At 37.0% G+C, this 24,480-nt stretch overlaps 1 protein-coding gene and 1 non-coding gene across 2 annotated transcripts in view; one reads left to right on the top strand and one right to left on the bottom strand.

Annotated features, from left to right (window-relative positions):
* The window catches only part of TPO (thyroid peroxidase), a 157,457-nt gene extending 133,331 nt beyond the window's left edge, over positions 1-24,126 (bottom strand). Inside the window, exons 1-4 of the mRNA XM_077151718.1 lie at positions 24,117-24,126; positions 23,591-23,675; positions 13,753-13,922; positions 10,105-10,237 (exon numbers count right to left, since the gene is read on the bottom strand). Of these exons, the coding sequence (XP_077007833.1) occupies positions 10,105-10,237; positions 13,753-13,922; positions 23,591-23,675; positions 24,117-24,126 (398 nt within the window). The remainder of the gene's footprint in view (positions 1-10,104; positions 10,238-13,752; positions 13,923-23,590; positions 23,676-24,116) is intronic.
* LOC143678426 (U6 spliceosomal RNA) lies at positions 8,084-8,191 on the top strand. Its single transcript, XR_013173236.1, has one exon. It is a non-coding gene; the product is annotated as a U6 spliceosomal RNA (small nuclear RNA).
* Positions 24,127-24,480: the final 354 nt, after the last annotated feature.

Raw genomic sequence — 24,480 nt, 5'->3', positions numbered from 1 at the left:
GGGTGACTTCTTTCTGCACCTCCAAAGGCCTGCTAAGCTGTGAGTGCTGAGATGAGGAATGCTGAGCTGCTTGGGCTGTGCTACATTGTGTTCTCTCCTTTAAGCACCAGCCAATTAAGTCAAACATCATTCATTGCAGCAGGCATGCCTCCTAGCCGACTGCAGTTGTAATTAGCAACAGATGAGGTTCACGTACCATTGGCTCATGTCCACAGCAACAAAACTAGGTGTGTTCACCTGGCCAAGTTGACAACTGAATCTAACTACCACAGTGGTCAAAGAGCTGGGTCCTGATGGGGGAGAAATCCATGAAATACAAATTCCATGGAAAAGCACATTGATGTAGTATTTCTTATTTGGGGTATTAAGGAAATAAATTAAATGTTCAAATTTCTTGTTCTTGATAGTGAGAAAAAAGTTGATAAAATTAAAATAATTTTAAAATAAATTTGTCAGTTTTCTATCTTGATCAATGTGGAAGGGGGAAAACATAAGAAACAAAAGTGAAAGTAGGGGATATGTTGGTCTTTGAAAGAAACGGAGAAATAAAAGGTACAAACATGAACAGTATCCTCCCATAGAGGATGACAAAAGAACACCACCCCTGTGTGCAAAAAATCCCAGACAGAATTGGCAGCCAGTAACTCACAAATGGTGGGAAGTTGCCAGTGGCTACCTGAGAGGTGGCAGCAATTTGAGATCCCTAAAAGTATGTGTCCTTTAAGAAGCAGAGTGTTGATTTGATAACTTTCAGGAGAGGGAGGCTGGAGGGTGACTCACACAGAAAAGGCTGTGGCACAAGCCAGTCCACCAGTTTATGAAGGAATCTCCAACATCTGAAAAGTTTTTAGGAATTGATTATTTATATCCCACCTGCTGTTAAAAATGAACCAAACCAAACAAAAGATGAGCTAGCTAAAGACTTTCCACATGCAGCTTTTAGTATAATTGCACACTTAAAACAAGTGCTTTCTGAGGAATGTTGACCATGATTCTTCACAGTGAAGAATCACACATGAAGATGGACATCTTCATCGCACAATGAAGATGGAGATGGGGCTTTAATAGTTCTACATAGAGCTGTGGTATTTCAGGTCCAAGCTCTTAGCTAGATATTCGGGCTATCCTCTAAAACCTTTCTATCGCCAGCCTCTTCTCCATCTGTGGACCTCTATTTCATACTGCTTTGTACCCTGTGCCCCATCTCTATTTAGATTTTCACAAATACACGGACTTAGTACAAACATCTGCAACTTTGCATCATCTGTTTTCTCTGCTTGGAAATTCCATCTTTATTACCTTGTCTACTTGGGTAATCCCTAACTAACCTTCCAAACCTCTCTCAGGTCAAATTTTTTGTGACTCTCTTTTCTCCTCCTTTGTGCTCTACTAAGCACATATTTGTTATAGTACCTAAAATTATGGGGTTAGGATTATTGTTTTTCTTATTCCCCTACTACACTTTTAAGTCTGAGGACTAGAACCATAGCTTTGAATCATCCTTATAGTCCTTTCCCTTGATGGTTCCTAATGTAGAGAGGGTGCTGTGCTATTTTTGTTTGGTTTTGTATAACTAATAGCTATACAATGTCTCATGATGGTGTTCTATTAGTGATTCCATGGAATTCTTAGTTCTCCACCCACTTGTGATGGCCTCATCTATTGAAGTTCATCAAAATATTCTTAGATACCCTAAGATTTTAGTCCTGCCTAACGTTATCCTAGAAACTGCCCTGGAGAATGTCAAGAGAAAGAAAAAAAGAAAAAGAAAAGAGGCAACTTCAGCATTTTCCAATGTTTGAGTTTATAGAGAGGGGAGAGGATGGGGCAGGAATCAGTCATATGCTTATGAATCATGAAAAGTGTACATTAATCACTACCATAATTTTCCTTATAGCTTTGACTGTAAAGTAGTATACTTTCCTTTTAAAGGAAAGGTACAATAAATAAACTTTGTCACACACACACACACACACACACAGCTAGGAAATGGGAAACCTCAAGTGCAAACATCAGAATATATAGTTGAGAAGTTTGAGCTGATTGTATCTTAAATCAATAAGTCGTTTAGAGTTTGGCCACAGTGTCCAGATTCAGAAAATCTATATTTACTCAGATTCTGCTGAACCAAAAATCCACTGATACTTGACGTTGTTGGATGACATTGAGGAGCCATGTGACATAAATGCCTTAATACCTAGGGATAAAATTTTTAAAAAACTCTTGAGTTCAGGGGATTATTTTTTTTTCAGCTCAATTATTTCAATACATATATTACAGGCTGTTACATGTAAATAGTATATTTAAAGGATTGGGCATCCAGAGAAGCTTAGAACACTGTACCTATCCCTTGAACGGTTTATGGTACAAAAAGGAAGTGGATATTCAAAAAATAACTTCAATGTTAATTAAGCAATAATAGAAGTATATCCAAGCAATGGGAAGTGACTAACTTACAGTTAGGTTGGGAGAAAATCATTGAGAGAGTCAGATTGGAATAAAGTCTATGGGACATCTGGAAGGACGAATTGAGATTTGCCTGGCAAATAAAAGTCCCTAGGCAGAGGGACCCGAGTACAGAATTGCACAGATGCACAAATGATATTCATGTTTTCTACAGATGGGATAGAGAAAGCTTACTGAATTTTAAAATTCTTTCACGATAACAACAAAAAAAGGGTAAATGTCACATTTCGTACAATGGCAATTAAGGCAAGCTCTGGTAGCCCACATTCTAAGAAAATCTTGTAGAAGTGGCCACCACCTCTCCAGCTTTCAATGGTTCCTCCCCACAAGAAGAAGCATGATTTATCCACACTATGAGATGGGGAGGGTCTGATATCTGCATGATTTACTTTCTCTGGAAAGTATTCTTGGGCTCACTTGAGGGTATGAGCCACATGATGAGCATCAACGCAGCTGGCTGCAGGAAGCCCTGGTTCAAGCTTGTGGGCAAGGGACAGCAGTCCCCAAATTGAACACCTGTCCCTCAATGTTGCTTTACCCTTAACAAATAAAGGTGTTTCAATTTTACTGGATCCCGACTCTTTTTCTTAATAAAGTTATAGAGGAGTGAATTTACCTGCTGCATATGCTAATATGTGTGTGCAATATATATATATATTTATTTGAAATTGAAATATAATGAAAGGAATCGAGAAATAGCCTCCCTCACATATATGATTATCTGATTAACAAAATAGGTACGGATGCAATTCATTGAATGCAATTATTGAAAGATCTTTTCAATAATTGGTGCTAGATAAACTGGATATCATATGCACACACACATAAATACACTATGTTACAGGGTTATTATAACACAGTGGTTTATTAGATCTTTCAGACTAATTTAGGAAATAATATGATCATTTCAAAGATAAGCTCTTTAAGACCCAAGAACTATAGAATCTTTGACCAACGGGTTTAAAAGTTGAGATAATAACTGACATTTGTAGAGCACTTATTGCTCACAACTATTTCTACTTCCATTATTGTATTTAAACCTCATAACAACCATTTCAGTAAACATTATTATTGTTGGCATTTTACAGATGAAGAGAAACCAATGACTAAAGAGATGAAGTGAATAGTCCAGTCCAACCAGCTTGTAATGGATGGTCTATATAAAACGAGAATCTTAAATTTCAAAATGTAATAATTTTTCTTTTACATAATGCTGCCTATAGCTCAGAAGTATAGGATTTCCTCAGGCATAAATATAGTAATTCTGATCTTATATATGCACATATATAAAAATTATATATAAAGCCTATGCTTAAATATATATTTCTCATATAAGTATATGTATAATATATCAGATAATTGATACTATTTTAAATTATAAAAATTAATAAATAGGAGCATATAATATTGACATATTCTACAGAGCAAACAGTGGCTAGTGTTTCTTAGATATTGCAAACAGGGCTCCAGAATTACCCACCTATTATCTACGGGGACAAGTTATTTCAAAAAGTACCACCTCAGTTACCTGGCGGCCGAGAGGCCAATCCCCCTCCCATACCAACCAACAAGCTTATAAGACATAATTTATTTCTTTTTCTTTTCTTTTTTTTTTTTTTTACATGGGCAGGCACCGGGAATCAAACCCTGGTCCTTGGGCATGGCAGGCAAGCACTCTTACTGCTGAGCCACCGTGGCCCACCCTTTATTTTTAAATTGTTATTTCTATTATCTCTAGAGAGATGCCCAAGAGAAACATTATAAATCTATTTTTGGATGAATATTCACAAGCCATGGAAATTATGTTCTCAACTGACTTCTATTACCTGTAGCAAGGAGAATATACAAGTAATACTTTCTACCCCCCAACTTTCCAACTCCAATCCAAAGAGTATCATATCAGATTGTACAATAATAAACTAAAAATTATAGTTGCCTGAGAACTTAGAAGAATTGAAAACCCTGTTTTGAGGCCAAAGATGTCTAAAAAGCTTTATGCATATTGATTACAGGAAAAGCAAAAGTTGGGAAATCAATTAAATGATGCTACTAAAATATCTTCCACCCTGAAGACATAATAATAAATAGCATTTCTAATATCTTTAGCTTCATATTTAGAGATCCAAACTATTTTTATTTTTGTGTGATTTTTTTTTTATATTAGAGAAGTTGTAGGTTTATGGAAAAATTGTGCATAAAATACTGTCCTAACATACCATCCTTTTATTAGCACCTTCCCTTAGTGTGGTACATTTGTTACAATCAATGAAAGAACATTTTAATAATTGTACTATTAACTATAGTTCATGGCTTACATTAGGTTTGTACAGTATTTTTTTTTGTTTTATTCTAGTAACATATATAAACCCTGAAATTTTTCCTTTTCAAATGTATGTCAGTGCTATTATGTTCACAGTGTTGTCCTACTGTCACCATCATCTATTATGAAAACTTTTCCATTATCCCAAATAGAAACTCTGCATTAGCTTCCTTATGCTTATCCCCATTTTGGCATCTCGTAGCCTATATTCTAGTTTCTGACTTTATGAATTTGATTAATGTAATCACTTTATATCAGTAAGCTCATGTAATATTTGTCCCATCATGTCTGGTTTATTTCACATAACACGCTATCTTCAGGATTCATCCATGTTGTCGTAGGTATCAGAACTTCATTCTCTTTTATAGCTGAAAAATAGTTGCTTCAATTTGTTTATCCATTCATTGGTTGATGGGTACTCGTGTTGCTTCCATCTTTTGGCAATTGTGAGCAATGCCACTATGAACATTGGTGTGCAAATGTCTGTTCAAGTCCATGCTTTCAATTTTTTTGGGTATAGATCTAGAAGTGGAATTGCCAAGTCATACAGTAGTTCTATACTTAACTTTCTGAGGAACAGTCAAACTGTCTTCTAAAGCAGCTGCACCCCATTTTACATTCCCACAAACAAAGAACGAGTGCTCCTATTTCTCTATATCCTTTCTAACACTTGTAATTTTCTTTCATTATTTTTTAAGAGTATCCATTATAGTGGATGTGAAATTTCACATCTAGTGGATGTGAAAATCATTGTGGTTTTGATCTGTATTTCCCTACTAGGTAATGATGTTGATCATCTTTTCATTTGCTTTTTGGCCATTGGTTTATCTTCTTTGGAGAAATGCCTATTCAAGTCTTCTGCCCATATTTAAATTGTATTGTCTCTCTTTCTGTTGGTAAGTTGGTACATTTCTTTACATACTATTCTGGATTGAACCCATATCAGATGTGTGGTTTCCAAATATTTTCTCCCATTATTATGAAATTAATAATACTTTCATAATAAAATACCTTGATGCATGAAAGTTTTTAATTTGATGAGGTCCCATTCCTTATTTTTTTCTTTTGTTCCTTGTGCTTTGGTTGTGAAGTCTAAGAAACTATTGCCTAACACAAGATCCTGAAAAATGCTACCCTATGTTTTCTCTTAGGAGTTTTATAGTTCTCATCCTTATAGGTTTTTGGTTGCTGATTCAATTTAAAAAACTGGTTTTTAATTCTGTATTTCATGTATCTTGCTCTAATCTTTATTTCCTTCTTTTTGCTTGTTTGGGTTTAGTTTGCTCTTCTTTTTCTAGAGCCTCCAGCTTTGAAATTAGGTCTCTGACTTGAGACCTTTCTTCTTTTTCAATTTCCCTCTCAGTGTTGCCTTTACTATATCCCGTAAGTTTTGATATGTTTTGTCTACATTTCTATTGGCCTAAAGATATTTTCTAATTTCTCTTGTTATATTTGCAATATGCCAGAGTATATTGTTTAGTATTTATATATATGTAAATTTACCATTTCTCCTTCTGTTATTTATTTCTAGCTTCATTGCATTGTGAAAAGAAAAATGACATGATTTTGAGTTTATTGAGACTTGTTTTGTGACTTAACATATTGCCTATCATGGAGAATGATCCACGTGCACTAAAGAAAAAAGTCTAATCTGCTGCTGATGTGGGAAGTGTTCTATATACGTCTGTTAAGTCGAGTTAGTTAATAGTATCATTCAAGTCTGTTTCTTTACTGATCTTATATCTAGATTTTCTATCCATTATTGAAGGTGGTGTATTGATCTCTGCTAATATTAATGTAGAACTTCTTATTTCTTCCCTCAAATCTTTCAACTTTTGCTTCATACATTTTGGGATTCTCCTGTTAGAGGCATGTGTATTTATAACTGTTTCGTCTTCTTGTTGAATTGAGTCTTTCATCGTATATGATAACCCTCTCTGTCTCTTGTAACCATTTTTTACTTAAAGCCTATTTTATCTGATATTAGTATGGCCATCCCAGCTCTATTTTGGTGATTATTTTCACGGTATTTTTCCATCCTTTCACTTTCAACCTACTCGTTTCTTCCAATTTAATGTGGATCTCTTTAAACAGCATATTGTTGGGTCATGCTTTTAAATCCATTCTGCCAATTTCTACTTTTAACTGGTGAGTTTAACCTGTTTACATTTAAAGTAATTACTGATAATGCAGGTCTTTCTTCTGCCATTTTGCTACTTTGTCTTTTGAGGTCTTAAAACTTTTTTTTACCCTCAATTCTTCTGTTCATGCCTACTTTCATCTTCATTTGATTTTATGTATTGTGTCATTCTGAATTCCTTTTTATTTCTTTCTGAGTATATTTTCCATATATTTTCTTTGGGGTTACACCAAATTGTTTTCTAAAAAAATTAATTTAGCATTCATGCACACACACACATAACAATACAAGTTCATGTAGGAACTTGAGTACCATTCTTAGGAAAAGGTAAAACAAAAACAAAAACAAAACATAGATCAAAATTTAAAGCTTTGAGGTTATAGTCAATTCCACACATAATACTTGCTTATAGAATTGATTATATCATACAAATAAGAAACTCAAATGTGATTTTAAAAAAATCCTTCTTTGCCACTCTTCACTAAATAATTTCACTTGATATGTCCTTGGCAATTAAGATAATTGCAAAAAAGAGAAAACAAACATAAAAGTACATATCGTACGTATGTAAAATGTTCATAACAGACCATAATGCAATAAAACTAGTAAAAATGAATGAATTTTAAAAATCCACATTTAGAAATTTAGGAATTTAAAAGTTAATTTTCAACTAATGCCTGGTTTAAGGACATAATCAAAGCCAACAGCGAAATATTATTTAAAATTTATAAATTACTGTTGTTACCGAAGCAGTAATACAGTATATTAATTTATTAAGAAAGTAAAAGAGGGAGACCACTCTGCATCATGTTAGATTCTAGAAGAAATAAAACAATAGTAAAATAAATTCAAAAGAATTAAGAAAGATATGTTGGTAAAATTTTAGAAAAAAATTAGGCATCATACAATGATACATCATGATCAATAAAACCAAAATTTAATTATTAGAAACATCATAAAGAATTTTGATCATTGCTGAATTTAAGCAATCTTAGCTTATGGCAAATGACAACCTGGGTTTTATAAATGAAATAAAAATACATCATCCAACCCAGCCATGATGCAGAAACAAAGCTCAATAGGCAGAAATATTCAAAAGGAAAATACATTTTTAAGTTAAAAGGGTATACCAAAAATGGAGTATAAAACATGCTCTGGTGCTCGCTTCAGCAGCACATATACTAAAAATTGGAACGATACAGAGAAGATTAGCACGGACCCTGCGCAAGGATGACACACGACTTCGTGAAGTGTTCCATATTTTAAAAAATCAAACAAATGAACAAAAAACATACTCTGCCCTGAATTCCTTAAGCTCCATAGATGAAATAAAACAACAAAAGAATATTAAACATGCTGACTCGATATTACAAAAAAAACAGTCTAAAACTTATTGGGAATTTTAGGGCCAGTGAAAGAAGCCTATATATTGTGTATACAAGTAATAAAAAACATGAAAACACCTACTTATTGATGGTTTGTGAATATTTACTGAGAACTTTCTATACTGGGCAGTGCACTGAGGAAGCCACCCCTTGGTAGCCTACACTCTCGTCAGGGGACTGAGAAATACAAATGCAACTAAAATTGAGCAGTAAGAGTTCAGTGTCACATGAGTGGCTTGGACAATGACTACTGTAGGAGTTTGAAGGAGGGAGTGGCCACTTCCAACTGTGTACAAAGAGCTTTCTTAAAGAAGAGGTATCCCAGCTGGACATGGAATGCCAGGGGAGCATCTCAGGCCAGAGCAGAGGCACAGATGTTGAAGAAGCAAATATAACTGTGCTGATAACAGAAAGTAGACCCAGAGGACACTTAAGAGAAGCCTGGAGAGCTAAGTTAGCGAGTGAACAAGACCTTGAAAGTGATGTCACTAAATTTTTCTGAGCAGATTTTGTTTTTGGAAGAAAACCATGTGAAGCCTACTTAGAAAGCAGTCCTTCCTGTCCCCATAGATGAGGTTAGTTCACTCCTTTTAACCTCCCGTTATCCTTATCAACACCCTCTTCCCAACGAGCAACTGCAGAGTTAGTCTGTGAAACGCTCTCTGCCTCAGATGCCCCTTTGGTTTTTACATGTCTAAGAAATTTCTATTTAGGTCTGTCACTGGGCTCAGGCATCATCATCTCCCAAGAACCCTTCTCAACTCAATCCCATCAGGCTATATGACTGACTAGGACGAGTTGCCATCCTTGGTGCTCGTGAGCACTTACCTTCTTCTCAGCGTTGTTTGTTTAGGCCTGTATCTCCTCTAAGGAGAGGAGCTGTGACTCCATACCTGAATCCACAATCACAGGTGAACGCAGACCAAGTCCAGGCTCAGGTGTGGGAAGGGGTTTGTGAGTGGTGCTGGTGTCAAGTTCTGCACCATCGCTCTGCATTCAGCACCCAGTCTGCCTCTCCTAACTGGGTTTCCCCTTGCTCTCCAAATCCCTTCCTTACATATGGCCAGATAGATGAGTTCCTACTCTGAGCTTTCCATACATTATCTCACAGTTCAGAGAACTGAAATAATTGTCCAGCTGCTAAGGGGGGATTCCCAGTATCAAACCCATGTCTGTCTAATTACACAGTCCTAGCTCTTAACCACTATCATATACCCAGCATCCTACTTCTGCATATGCATTGTGTCAAACTACCTGCCGGCAGCCTCTAGCCTCGGTTTTACCAATTTACCTCTCAGGCTAGAGTTCTTCTCCTGAGGTTAATGTGCCCAGCCAACTGATCATTTGACTTCAACTTATGTGGGTGATAGGAAGAGGATGCATAGAAGAAGTAAGATTCAGGACACATTTTAGAGTTAGAAAATAAATGCTTATTTTTCTACCAAAAAAAGTGGTTAAGGGATTTGGAGAAATCACGGATGACTTTAAATATCTGACTTAAGCAATTAGGTGAATATGGTGCCATTTTCTGACTTTACAAAGACAATGATGATTTATAAACTCTTATTTGGAGAAGGGATAGTGTTGGTGGGAATGAAACTTTTGCTTTGGCCATGTTGAGGTGCCTACCCAGGAAATGGCAAATGATCAGTGGATGTTTGGGTATGAAGCTCAGACGAGTAGTGAAGATGCACAAATAGTCTCCAGGATTTCCCTTATGATGGGTATCTAACGACATTCAAATCAAATTTACATGAGAAGACTAAGAAAATCTAAAAGTTAAAAAAAAATACCTGTTATTGCAAGCTCCTGTGATAAGTCTGTATTTGTTTGCTAGGCAAGTATTTGGACATTTTGGTGGTAACATGTAAGGCAGGCATCCAGATATATTTGCAATTATGTTCAGTAGATCTTCTGATAAAGCATCTAAAAAATAGAAACCAGAAAAACTCTGAGGTGGTTTGAAGCTATATATGCCCCAGAAAAACATGTTCTTAAATTTAAACCATTCCTGTGGGTGTGGACGCATTGTAAATAGGACATTTTGATGAGTCTACTCAGCTAAGGTGCGACTCACCTCAATCAGGATGGATCTTAATCCTATTACTGGCATCCTTTATAAATGGAGTGAAATTCAGGTAATGAGAGAGAAAGCCACAAGAAGCAAGAAGGTGAAATTCAGAGGAACCCAGAAAAGAAGGGAGAGATCATGTGACAAACTAAGGATCAAGAATCACAGGCTTCTAGTCCCAGAATGCCACGGTCTTCAGGGAGAAATCATTGCCTTCGTGCTGCCTTGACTTGGACTTTCTTTTAGCCTCAAAACCATGAGCAAATACATTCCCATTGTTTATTATGAATCATTGCATGATTTTTGCATGAGCAGCCCAGGAAAGTAAAACACACTCTATTTGTAATAACTAGTCTACCTAATAAAGTAAATTTTCTCATATCTCAAAAAGTTGTTCTGATATATACATTTGGAATCAGCTTGTCAAATCACATTAACTGATAAATTTAGTGGTAACTTCTCTAGAACAATTGAGTGGACAGATCTGTTTTTTTTATTACAGCCTACCAACTATAAGTTGAACTGCATGAAATTGCTATTTATACATGTCAGAAATGGACAAAGCTGATGATTCTAGGTGCTTCAACCTAGTCCCAGGAAGAGATATTTTGGCTCCTTCTTGTTAAAATGGCTGTGGTACCAAAGCCCATCTCTTCTCTGTTGATATACTGAAGCTCATTCATCAATTCAGTATTAAGTGCCACTGTATGTCCGTTATACTGTCTTACTACCTGATATGCAAGTCACGGCCCTTATTCTAAGTGTCTTCATAATTGAGTTGAAACATTTATAAGTCAAATAAACAATAAGAGAGGCTATTTTCTTGTGTGTGTGTTTATTAATTGCAGTACCTTCTGCCTTCAGATGTATGAAACCTAAGTAATCCTATTGGGGAAAATTTTCCTTCTTGCTTATAATCTCTTATTTCACTCCCTTGAGCTTCTTTTCTGCCAGAAATGTGCATTTTCAAAAAATGTATTTTAGCTTTGTGATCTTTTCAGAAAAGCAATTCTAAGAGCTCTGAGCCTCCCGAGAGATAAGCAAACAAGCCACTTCTCAGAGTTATCACTTATTCTCAGTTGGCACATCTTCAACGTGAATGAACTGACTTGGCCTCCATTCATAAATGTTGCCAGCTGGGGCATGTGTGTCTAGAAATGGTTCCAACTCCTTAAAAGAACAGTGAATACATAGTATCTTTCCTCCGTAAAAACTTCCCTTGTTAAGTTTGTTCATAGTATCCAACGTCCATCCACAGAATCCTTAATGCTTCCTCCTTATTGATTTTGGGTTCCCTACTTGTAAATCTTTCCAGATTAGGGCCCCAGAAATCCATCTCTTTTATTTTTTAGCCAATGCTTTCACTATTTATATGTCATTCAACAAATCAAAGCGAGGGCTATTTTGCTGTATGTTTTTAGAAGTCATCATTGTCTCCTTACCCAAGATGATTTATATAAATCTTAGAAGATGATCCCATGAACTTTGACTAAGCAGATACCAATGAAATTGATATAGTCACCAGGAAAAAAAATAGGGAGAAATGCATTCCGTTTTCATATTTTAGAGGAACGCAACAAGCTTTTTAATAGTTAATGTTCACTAAACAATCTAAATGGAATGGCTCTATAGGAATGGTTAAATAAACCATTGACTACAATTTGCATTCAGTTAATAAAGAACTAAACGTTACTTAAAAATACGAGCATGAATTCATTATAACAAAAAATGCTCACACACATGCTCACATATAACAAGCGATAGCCAGGAAAAAAAGAAGGCCATATGATCACAGCTAATTAAAAAAAAAACAGTCTGAAGAAACAGCCCAGAAGGAGGGACATCAATATTTAATAGTAGTTATTGCTAGATGAGGGAGTGATAGGATCATTTTGGATCCTTTTACTTTTCTGTCATTCTAAATAAGCTATGTTTATAATGGAAATAATAGAAAACATGTTAAGTTATGGTACTCTTCAACTCTAAATTATGGCCTGGACCCCAGACCTGGGAAATAATAATTGAGATTCTAAAATAAGAACCATAAGACTATAATAGCTGCTGACGCCAGAGATAATTTCTATCGGAGTGCTAGTTTATACTCTGATAGGAAAGTGGACCAAGAGTCCACAAAAACATTTTTCAATCACAAGGTTTGAAACAAAACTCTTTCAAATGAATCTCTGGCTGTCAGCAAATCAATTAAACTTAACTGTTCTCTAAGGTAATGAATGATAAATTAATCTAGGGGTAATTGGGAAGAAAAATTCAGAGACTTAGTAGCTCATGGCACAGCACTGAAAACATCTGTACATTTAAAAAAAATCTTGCTTTCTTGTTCCCTACAATAGAAGTTACAAATATGCCTTACATTTAAAATCATAATCATCTTAATATCTTATATTATGTTCACAATGCTGTGCTACCATTTCTACTATTACTCCAAACAGAAACTATGTTGCACGATGATGTGAGTGCAGTTAATAGCACTGAAATATAATTTAAATGTAGTTAACAGGGGGAAATTTTTGGTTGCATATGTTACTAGAATGAAATTAAAAAAAAAAAGACTGTGTAATGCAAACATCTAACCCTAATGTAAACTACAGACTATAGTTAACCGTAAAATGATAATAATACTCCATCAATTGTAGCAAATGTACCACACTTATGTAAAGAGCTAATAGCAGGGCATTTATATGGGAACCATATCTTTCTACATGATTTTTTTCCTGTAAATCTACAGTTCTCTAATAAGAAAATAATAAAAAAATTTATATTTATAGAGTACTTTAGATCTAATGCGACTCATTCCTCACTTTTATTTTGGTCTGCCAATGGCCATTTGAGTAAGAGGACCAGCGATTGCTTTCCTCTTTTAGAAATAAGGAAATTGGCTCTTAAAGGCCTTAAATTTCACCAAGGAACGGGCTTCTCCTCACAATAATATGCTGCCTACCATGTAAATATGTTTCCTAAAAGAACTTACATCAATGAGCTCCCCAAATTTTAATTAAGTAGGGAAACCCTGAAAACTTTCCAGAATGATTTCATACCATGGCATTTTGCTTATTGAACTACCTCTCCAAATTTGATTGGAACAGCAGAGAAGCACTTCTTTCCCAGACTGACAAAAAGGAAACGCTGTGACTGTTTGGTAAGCATTTTTTCAAGAACGGCTGCTTTTGTGCTGTGAAGGAGTCTGAAGGGCGCTCCTGCTGGATGTGAGAGGAGAAAACCTCCCTGGTACAACCCCATCCCTTACCTCTGAGCAGGTGGTAACCTTTTGTTGGTAGGTGACATGAAAGCTCTGCAAACTTGGAGCTGTCAATCCCCAGAGTAGGGAGGGGTACACGAGAGGCATGCTTACCAGTTGGATGCTGCGATTGTTTAAGTTTCAGGTAAACTTTTTTTTTGATCACTCGTATAGAAGTTTCCATTATCTCTGCTGCTCGGGATACAGCTCTGCTGGTTGGTTCAGGGAGTTTGGAAAAAGACAGAAGCTGAGACGGAGAATTGATTTCCCTTCTCTTCAGGTTTCTATGGCAAAAAAAGAAAATACAAAATAGAATATTCTTTTATTATTAATTTCATAGTCATTTCAATTATTAATTAATTATCAAATTAATTAAACAGATGTTTATTGAGTAATACCAGGTACTAGACAGCTGGCTATGCATTGTGGGGCTCACAAAAATAAAACAGATCTCTGTCCACAGGAATCACAGGCCTTGATAAAAAGCACAAGATATAAATATATGGCTCTACATTCTATGTTCTTTCCATTATAATTCATTCCAAATCAGTCAACCACAGGAGCAAAATATGGCAATGAAGCTGTTTACAGTTGTGCATTTTAAATGAACTGAAAAGCAAAAGTACAAAGCAACCCTAAAATGCCCAACAGTAAGTGAAACCTTGTGAAGCCTGCCACCAAAGTCTCACAAAGGTGCCTGGCCTTTTAGATTCCCACCAGCTCAAATCCAGGAGTCTTTTCAAGGTTCACCACCCATGAGCATTACAGGGCCCAGGGTACCTGGAGAAGTACGACGAGAGACACCTGCAGTGAGGCTAAGCGCCCCTGTGCTAGTGGTTCAGAGCTACGGCACAATGGAATTTGTTCAGCCTCCACACGATCCCCTCTTTGGGCCACTGGGGCCACACACTGTTCTTGCAGGGGCAGCTGAAGTAGACCAGAGCTTTGAGGGTGACTTGGCCAACCTTTGGGAAGAAAGACTGGCACAGGCCAGGCCTCAGACTGAGGGATAGAATAGTAGAACCATCCCTGCTCTAGGCGTTTGCCATCACGCGCCTGCTCAGCTGTCCCTCCTCAGGGTGGGGGAGGGGCACACGAGAGGCATGCTGACCGGTCGGATGCTGCAATTGTTTAAGTTTCAGGTAAACTCTTCTCAAAGTGAAGGAACAGGCCTGCCCATTCCAAGGAGACCACAGTGGATTCAGATGTCGCAAAGGCCTAGCAGAATTCGGGAGTTCACAGGAATTCCCCTTTCTGCTGCTTGTTAGATTTTTGGCTGAGAATGGGCCCAGAGTCATGTCAGTGTGGCTCTGGGGAAGAATAACCTAATTTTTCTTTGCAGTTGTTCTGCTAGCCATAAAGAAATGGAGTATTTATATTTTTCATTTATAATATTAGCCAAAAATAACAAAACTTATTGAGTGAAAATAACGTGCCAGGTGCTATCCTGCCATGCTAAGCACTTATTTATATTACTTTATATCTCTAGTTACTACTCTTAAAACCCTTAAAAGATAAGTTCTATAATTATGCCTGATTTGGAGATGAGGAAATCAATTAATTGAAATAAGTAGCTTTCACTAGTTTGACAGCTAATGAATAATAAAGGCAATATTAAAATACAAAATGATATTTATATAATATATATACATCATATCTCTATATCATCTAAAGATACGATGTATAACTTAAAATATAAAAGTTATATTTGAGAGCTTCAATATTTTAGAAAAATATTATGAAATCAAGACATTTGTGAGAACTGAGATTTTACACTACTTTTAAATGAACATATTAGCCTGCCACATTTTAATGGATGCTGGAAGAAGACATGAATCCCCTGGATCTGAGTCAAAGGGCTCTATTGCTCATAGCAATAGTAATAGGCAGAGTATAAGCACTTGTTATATAGGTTGCTTGAGACTTACTATGGTAGACAGAATAATGGCCCCACAGTGATGTCCACATCTTAATCCCCAAGACTTGGGGATATGTTAGGTTACATGGTGTGCTGGTTTGAAACTGTTATGTGCCCCAGAAAAAGCCATGTTCATTTAATTCAGTCTTGTGGGTGCAGATCCACTGTTGGGTGAGACCTTCTAATTAGGTTGTTACCGTGGAGATGTGACCCTGCTCATTCAAGGTGGGTCTTAATTCACTTACTGTAGTCCTTTAAAAGAGAGACATTTTGGAGAGAGCACAGATGTTTGGAGACAGAAAATGCCCTGGGAGTTGCTAAGCTGAGAGATGAAATCCAGAGTTTGCCTTGGAGAGGCTGAAAGAGGACCCACAGACACCTAGAGAGAGAAATGTCCTGGAGACACTAAGAGAAAACACGCAGGGCACAGAAATAAAACCACTGGAATCAGAAGCTGAAATCAATAAACTGGGAGCAAGGACCAGTAATGCCAGCCAGGAGCCTTCCCAGCTGACAGAGGTATTCCAGATACCAGTAGACTTTCTTCAGAGTCCAGGTATCATCTTGTTGATGCTTTAATTCAGACATTTCCATAGGCTTAGAACTGTGAATTTGTAACCCAATAAATACCCATTGTATAAGTCAATCCATTTTTGGAATATTGCTACATGTTCTGGTAGTTTTAGTAAACTGAAACACTGGCAAAAGGGATTTAAATTTGCAAATGGAGTTGAGTTGACTAATCAGCTGATGTTATCATGGGAAGATTATTCTGGATTATCCAGATGAGCCCAATATAACCCATGGGTCCTGAAGAATGGAAAAGGGACACAGAAGAGGTAGTGTGATGATGAAGGAGTGGTCAGGGAGATGCGAAACATCACGGGTTTTGAAGAAGAAGGAAGGAGGGCCATAGCTAAAGAATTCAGGCAGCCTCTAGAGGCTGGAAAAGGCTAGGAAAGAAATTATCTCCTAGGTGCTCCAGAAGGAACCCATGCCTGCTGACACCCTGATTTGAGCCCACTGACGGAGACCCACGCTGGACTTCTAATCTATAGGCCCGTAAAATAATAAGTCTGTTTTGTTTTAAGCCACCAGTTCATGGTAACTTATTACAGTAGCCATAGAAAACTAATCTACTCAATTCCACAGAGAGACTCCACATGGGACAATTGATGTCTGTATGTGCATTGAACTATGTCACAGAAGAGGAAGCCCAAGCTTAGGGAACTTGAATCTAAATTAGTTTGGTTTATTGTCTTTTACAAACCAGACTAACTTTTATTCCAGAAAGAGATATTAACTTTATTAAATCAGACAATAGCCAAACTTTTCTGCAGAATGAGAAACTATATATTCCACAACTGTCTACTAAGCAAACATCATTGAAAAATAGTTTGGAACAAAGGTACTGTCGGTGCCTCTGCTCACAAGACATGATATATTTAAAAACAAATAAATAAACAAAATCTTACTACAGTAACTTTATTATAGCCTGGCCAGAGTCTTCAATTTCTCAAGCCATGATTTGGAGTTGTTTTTTTTTTTTTTGCACAACAGGAAGATCTGTGCTGTTTGTGCCACTTAAACATTCAATATCCTTTAAGATTTCAGTGAGGACAGCCTCATTTTCAAGGTTTCAAGCATTTTCATTCTTGGTGCTATTAAAATCAACTTTTCATTTCTTACTACATTTAGTAAGTAACTCTTTGTTTCAACATCAATAATTGAAATAAAACCTCAAGCTCATAAATATTATAACGTTGTGGGAGTAAGAGGTTGATTCCACTATCAGGGAAAAGGCTGGGTCTAACACATGTGAAAGTGAAAAGACAGATCTTAGCACTGGGTCTAACCTCAAGAAACTATCTGCTCTAACCCTGAGCTTGAGGAAAGGATCTTATGTAATTTGATGCTGTAATTTCCTTTAAAAATTTTAAATGACTATTTCACAGTGATCCACTATTCTTTCATGACAGTAATTTTGAAACTATACCTCTCAATTATGTGTGGAGGTGTGGGTTATGTGTACATATGTGTATGTATGTATTTGTTCTCTGGACTTTAATCAAAGCAGTTCTAAGTTCATATGTTGTCTTCCAAATTAGATTTTGTTTGAAGAAAGGGGAACTGGAAAACTGGAGAATATCCCTTGAAGAATAAGTCATTAGACAGATAAGAGTTTAGATCTTATTACTGCCTTCCATCCATCTATTAAATCACCATAGTACTTACTTCATGAGTTTGTTGAATGAGTAAGTGAGTTAATGTAAGTAAAGTTCTTTAAACAGTCCCTGGCACAAAATGGGGAATTCATAAATGATATTTCGTATTGTCATTGTGGTAGTTAGGTTCAGGTGTGAACTTGGCCAAGTAACGGTGCCTAGTTCTGTTGTTGTGGACATGAGCCAATGGTATGTGAACCTCATCTGTTGCTTATTACATCTGCAGTTGGCTAGGAGTTGTGCCTACTGGAATGAATGATGTTTGACTTAATTGGCTAATGCTTAAATGAGAGAGTTCAACGTAGCACAGCCCAAGCAGCTCAGCATACCTCATCTCAGCACTTGCAGCTCAGCCCAGGCCTTTGGAGATGTAGAAAGGAATCACCTAGGGAAAGTTGTTGGAACCCAGAGACCTGGAGAGAAGGCCAGCAGAGATCATCCTGTGCCTTCCCATGTAAGAAAGAACCTCAGTTGAAAGTTAGCTGCCTTTCCTCTGAAGAACTATACATTAACTAAATATTGAAAGCCAATCCATCTCTGGTGTGTTGCATTTCGGCAGCTAGCAAACTAGAACAGTCATTGTTGACAATATGCCATAGAGGATATAGATTTATTTAATTAAGTAGATATTATTTTAAAGGACTTTGTATATCTTTCAGTTTGTGGTGGATACTATTTTTTTTAAAGAAAATTTCTGAACTCTCACAATAAACTAATAAAAGCATTGTATTTGCAAACTAGGACTCTGAGGTGAGAAAATGGTAGACTTTGGATTTGTGGTCTGTTCTACTGTATTACAAAATCTACATCTTAAACCAAAATAACATCTTGCTTCTAAATTACTTGCCATAATTACCACTAATAACATATTATCAAGTCATTTGTAAAAAAATGAAGAACATAATAAAAAAGTATTCTACATTTATTTTATTATTTTTCAGAGAAAGTCTGTAAAAATATTTTAATACCCCTTGCCAATAAGAGAAATAACAAAAAAAAGGAGAAAATAAGGTTTTCCATGCATAAGCATCAACAAATAATCAGACACATTTGGAGGCGTAGATGATTTGATGATTTGAACAGAAATGTAGGGCTATTTGCTAACATGTTGTCCAGTCATTTGTCAATTCTGGGACCAAACATAAGGTTAATTCTTCCCTTAGATAAATTTATTTAAAATTTATCACTAGAAGAGAAATTTTACTAATAGGAAAATAAAAGTTAAATGTAAAGTCCAACTTGATTGTTGTAAGAAGGACCATGAAGGCAGGAGACATTTTGATGGCTAACACGGTAGAGCAGACACACATTCCCCAAAATTAGACTTCGAGTGGAACACTTAGGTATGTAATACTAAAAAAATTTAAATTAAAATTTTGAAAAGGACTTTGTTTACAGTGGTAAATTAACCCTTTCCTCCCATCTAAAATATATAATCGAAACTCAAATTCCTAACTCTACAGTCAAAGTCATTTTTCCTTCATTAACTTATTAGTAAGACCATTAGGAATTTAACAGTAACCTACCTAATCCCAAACTAATTTCCCTTGAGACCAAAAGACATCATGGTATAGCATGCCTTCACCTGCTGTTTTTCAACTGTGAAAGAAACAATGCTTGGTGGAGTCCCAGACCCCTAAGAGGAGATCTATGCTATATATATTCGTCCAGTTTGTCTGAGAGAACTAAAAAATATTCTCTTTCCTTTCCCATGGGGAAACCAAAGGTGAAAGAAATCAATATTTTAGCTCATTCTTTGGACCTTATGAATTTTTAACCATTAATTTTCAGAAAGGTACAGATAATAAACTTTCCTGTCTCCAGTGCCCATTTGTTCATTTGTAACTCAAAATACAAATACACACACTCACACACACACACACCTCTCTCATTCATTTTACTGGTGCCACAAATTCCAAATGCTCCATACCTTATCATTTTTGTCTTTTTGCCCCTGGACCAGACCTTAATGGAAGGTCCAAAACGCAGGGTAACCAAATGCCATCTATTATTTTGGTTTGCCAATGATGGGAAAATCATTTAGTGATCTGTTGCTCCAATCTCTAAAATGTTCAGAGAATTTCCAACACATTTTTTGAGATCTTAAGCACAAAGGGCACTGCTTTTGATGAAATAAATTTTCTGTTCTCCCTCAACGTTATTATTTCATATCCTTCCCCAAAGAAGGGGGACTGTTAAGGAATCAGGGGTCTGCAAATCTGAGTATAGCATCTAATCTTACCCCCAACTATAATGTTACCTAATTGATCACCTCATTTCTTTAGCCCTTTATTCAAGTTGGGCACTGGTCCAAACATGGTAGGTTTGGGAGCATTCTCTTTGGAAGAATCCTTTGAGGGAGCATTTACTTCAAACCGCATCTATCTATGTGTGGGTATATGTTTATAAACAAACATATGTACATATTCTTATTTCATCTAAATATATAATGGCTGGAAAACCCATACTTAACCAACAGACCTGAAACAAATTTATTTGGAGATTTTTTTAAATGACTAGATTGATTAGACATGTTCTGATCCTTAACACTGGCCTGGCCCACCATCGGCCAGGATTGTAGTGAGGACTGAATGAAATGCTGTACATCCTCAGCCTTCCTTTCTCTAAGGACCACAGGACCCTCAGTTCTCTCATTGCAATTCAGATGTACATGCCTGAGCCAGTTCCGGCTGGGCATAGAGGTATACAAGTTATTCCATTCTTCCAGGTGAGGGATATTTTCCCAGATCCAGCATCCACTCAGTTAAAAAAAGATGTTGGACTCATTCAATTACTGCTATGCTTTGGTTCTCCATGTGGTCTGCCTGGTTTTTTGGCCTCCCAGTTCCCTACTAATACGAATTCTTCCTGAACCCTGTCAGACTTCTCTATACCCCTGGCAGACTTCTGTATATGGAACTAGACTCTTTTCTTGCTGCTCACGGCCTGGTACTCTGATATATATGGTTACATCCCAAAAAGGTTCCTTGCCTTCCACCATCCTCCACCCAATTTCTAAGGTGGACAGCCTCTGAAACCCGCTTGTCAGTATTCCCTGCATGCTGTGCTGGATATTCTGGTCTCCACAATAGAGTAAATGATAACTGACGGCTTGCGCCTTAGACACTGAGTCCCAGGCTGCCCAAGAGCCTTCTCTGCACCAGGCCTCCTTGCCCTGCCCTGTGAAGAGTCGCTTCCCTTCTCTGCTTGCTGCCTTCCCTGCCATATGCACTTTACTAAAAGCCTACTCTGTCACATGCTCTGCTCATGTGAGTTTACCAAGTGTTTGGTACAAAACCACTCAGTAGGCAGCAGTGTGCTCTGCTAATCTTTTGCTCTTTCTCAGGGAGGTTTAGCAACTGTCAATTCTAAATGTATGTCAGCTCTTATAATCACAGTCTGCATCCCCAGAGCTGGTGCTGCAGGTTATTTACTCAGTCTTAGAGCATGAGCAAAGTATTAAGAAATGACAGAGGCAAGCTCTTATCTGCAGCAAAATATCTGATTTTGAACTCAAATTTGCTGACTTTTTGACTCTAGCTGGCTCAGCATTCTTAATGTGAAAAGCTTGTGATAAGAGTCCTCCATCAAAGTTATGTTCCCGCTAACACTTGGGCTCTCTCGGTAATGGTGAACACCGTTCAACAGTGTCATTTTCATTAAACAATAATGCTCCCTTAGCTTTTCAATCTGTCACCCGGGCAATGCCCGAAACGTTTTAACACTAATGCTAAACAGACCCAAATGATATCACAGCTCTAAGTACAAATATTACAGGTTGGATACATTCTGGGACTCACAGTAAGTTGTGACTATTGGAAACTCTTGCTGAATGCTAAAAAGGAACAGATTTATTACTCAAGGGATATAAGCCTTGGAAGATTGAAGTACTGCCACATCACTATATATGATTTAGACTAAAAAGAATATTTGATCCCTTAGTCCTCTAAATTTCATAGATCCAATGACTCCGTAATGTAAATGCCTCCCTTCTCTATGGAAATCATGAAGCAAAGGGAGGGAAATTGCTCTGGCCTCATACTCTGGGGCCAAATTTGCATATACCAGCTATGCACACATCTATCCTCAGAGAATAAGAAAAAACGTTATCAAAAGAGTCAGCAGGTATTCTATTTTGTTTTGAATGGCAAGCCAGTGAAAGAGGGGTTTGATATCATTGGGACTGGTTCTGTCACTTAAATGTGCTCTTCACAAGAAGGCTGAAAGGAGTGGAGGTGAAATTAGGAGAGGCATGTGATAAATATGAGTGGATGCATCTGCAGCATCGGGCATCCTCTCTGCTGTGTTTTGGGATTATGTCATACCCCTCTGCTCATGGCAGGGGACCAGCTATACTGGAGTTCTGAACAGCTAAATGCACACTTTTACCCTCCCACCCAGAGCCGCTTAGTGACAAGCCACACCTGGCCCACGTGGGCCAACCATGACTGATAGGCAGATTCCTGCCTACATCTGCCACCTTTAGACCCCTCTCTTTTCCTACTAGTGAAATGCAGCCTCTATGTCATGGGTGAACCCTTGGTGTTGGTTCAGCCTGAACCCCGACTAGCCCTCCCACACTAGCCTAATCTTAGAGGCTACTGCCGTACAGCAATTAGCCTGAGGGTGCAACATTTTGTCCTGCCACTGGAATGTGATTCCCTTCAATTCTTAGTTTAAATGTGCATCTGAGGTCCAGAGAGACTCTTATCTGCTATATGCTCCCTCACACCTGACTAACTCTTATGACTTGAAGATTTCAGGAAGCCTTCCGCAACACCACTGCATGCAGTTAGGTTCTTCTTATGCTCCCAGAAGACCCTGGCCATGCCTTTATCATAGAGCTGAATGTGTCATTTTTTGAGATTTTATTTTACTGTCCTTTCCCCTCCTCTTACTTCTATTTCTCCATCTCTTTTACCTCTTCCTCCCTGCCCACAGGCTGCCCTCTGCTCTCTCTTCCTCTCTCTCCTTCCTCCCCTCCCTTCTATTTCTTTTTCCTTCACTTCATGGTAAAGATCAAGGATACTTTCTTCTTCGCTAGACTGCACTTTCTGATATCTTTGGAAACCCATTATCAGGTTCATAATGCAAACTTTCAGCATAAAGTAAGAAACAGCTATTTGCTATTTCTAATGGTCACTGTGAGCCCACATGAAGAACTTATTTTTATGCATTAGAAGCATTTATGAAGAAAGCCAAAATTGCATGCTACATGAGCCATATTTTTAGGATTCGAAAGTTGACTTAGAACTTTTTATAAGGATAAAAGTACTGAGCAGTTATCATATTTAAATAATTTCTAGGTTTCATTTTTTATTATTTCTTAAATATAGTAAATAAGCATGCAATTATTTGAAGATTTTTGCCAAATGCTAATTCTTCACTGAAATTTAATCATTCATTTTGTGATTAGTAAGCAAACAGTATGTTAACGACTTATTAGATCATTAACCCTAAATGAGAAAAAAAATACTTGTAGGAAAAAATATTACCGTGTCCAGTCTTAAATAAGTGAATTAACCTGTGTGCCTTCATTTTTTAAATTGTAAAATGGAGATGTTAGGATCAATTTTTTGGGGGGGCGGGGAACATGGTCAGGGAATCAAACCCGGGTCTCCCACGTGAAAGGTGAGCATTCTACCAATGCACCACCCATGCACCCAATGTTAGGATCAATTTTGAAGGTAATTAATGAAGATCAAAATAGGCAACATCTATAAAGAATCTTACCAAATATTTGTTATGCAATGGGTGACATGCAATGTCACCCTTCCTTTCCTTTCCTCCTTTATTTATTAGGTCTTACCTTTCCATTGTATTGTAGATAGCATTATCCACCATGATTTTACTCTTTTCCAAAATGCTGATAACATGGGATTTTTCAGTCTTTCCTATGAAATAAAAATTAACACAATTAAAACAGAAAGTTGAGACATTCTCTTGTCGTTTTAGTTTAATCCATCAAGCTCTGCTTGATCTAGTGACAACAGTAAGGCTTCTGGGCCAATTGGGTCTGTGGGAACTTGGTTAGATTATTTAACCTCTATGAGCCTCAGTTTTCTTATCTCAAAATTGGGGTATTAATTCTTACCTCCCAAAGCTCTTTGGAGGAGAGAATGATGAAAGGGATCCAATACTGATTTGACCTAGTGCAGTTTAGCTGATCAAAATTTACTTCTCACTTTGCTCCTAGAATATTAGCACTTTCATTTTTAATCTATGATACATCTTTCTCCAGTTCTACTCCTACCTCTCTTCTCCTTTCCTGTCGACCTCCCTGCTGGTGTTACTCAGTGTTCTATAGTCTTCTCATTTTTTCACTTTTTACTTACCTTCTTTCATCCTCTCCTAAATATCTATATTCACCTGAACGTCTTTCCTGTAGCTCAAATCTATGTTCTTCTATTCTCTGCAAGTATGAATAATGGCCTCAAGTATTCACCCAGCAAGTCAACTTCCTTAGCAAAGCACTCAGCCATGTTTCTCTTTCTTTGTTTTACCTTACTATTTTAATTTCCCTTTGCTACCTCTTGAAATATATTTCATCCTGTTTAATTCTCACATTTTACTGTTTTAGTGGAAAGAGCCTCTTATCTGATTTCTATATTCAATCTCCTCCCCTTAGAGTTTGGTTTGCCTTCATTCAAGTGCTCTTTCTAAAATAAATGCCGGATTATGTCTCTGATTTTATTTAAG

This window comes from Tamandua tetradactyla, chromosome 3, assembly GCF_023851605.1.
Source record: "Tamandua tetradactyla isolate mTamTet1 chromosome 3, mTamTet1.pri, whole genome shotgun sequence".
NCBI lineage: Eukaryota > Metazoa > Chordata > Mammalia > Pilosa > Myrmecophagidae > Tamandua > Tamandua tetradactyla.
Note: the sequence above shows the minus strand (reverse complement) of the source record. Positions and strands in the feature narration are given on the sequence as shown.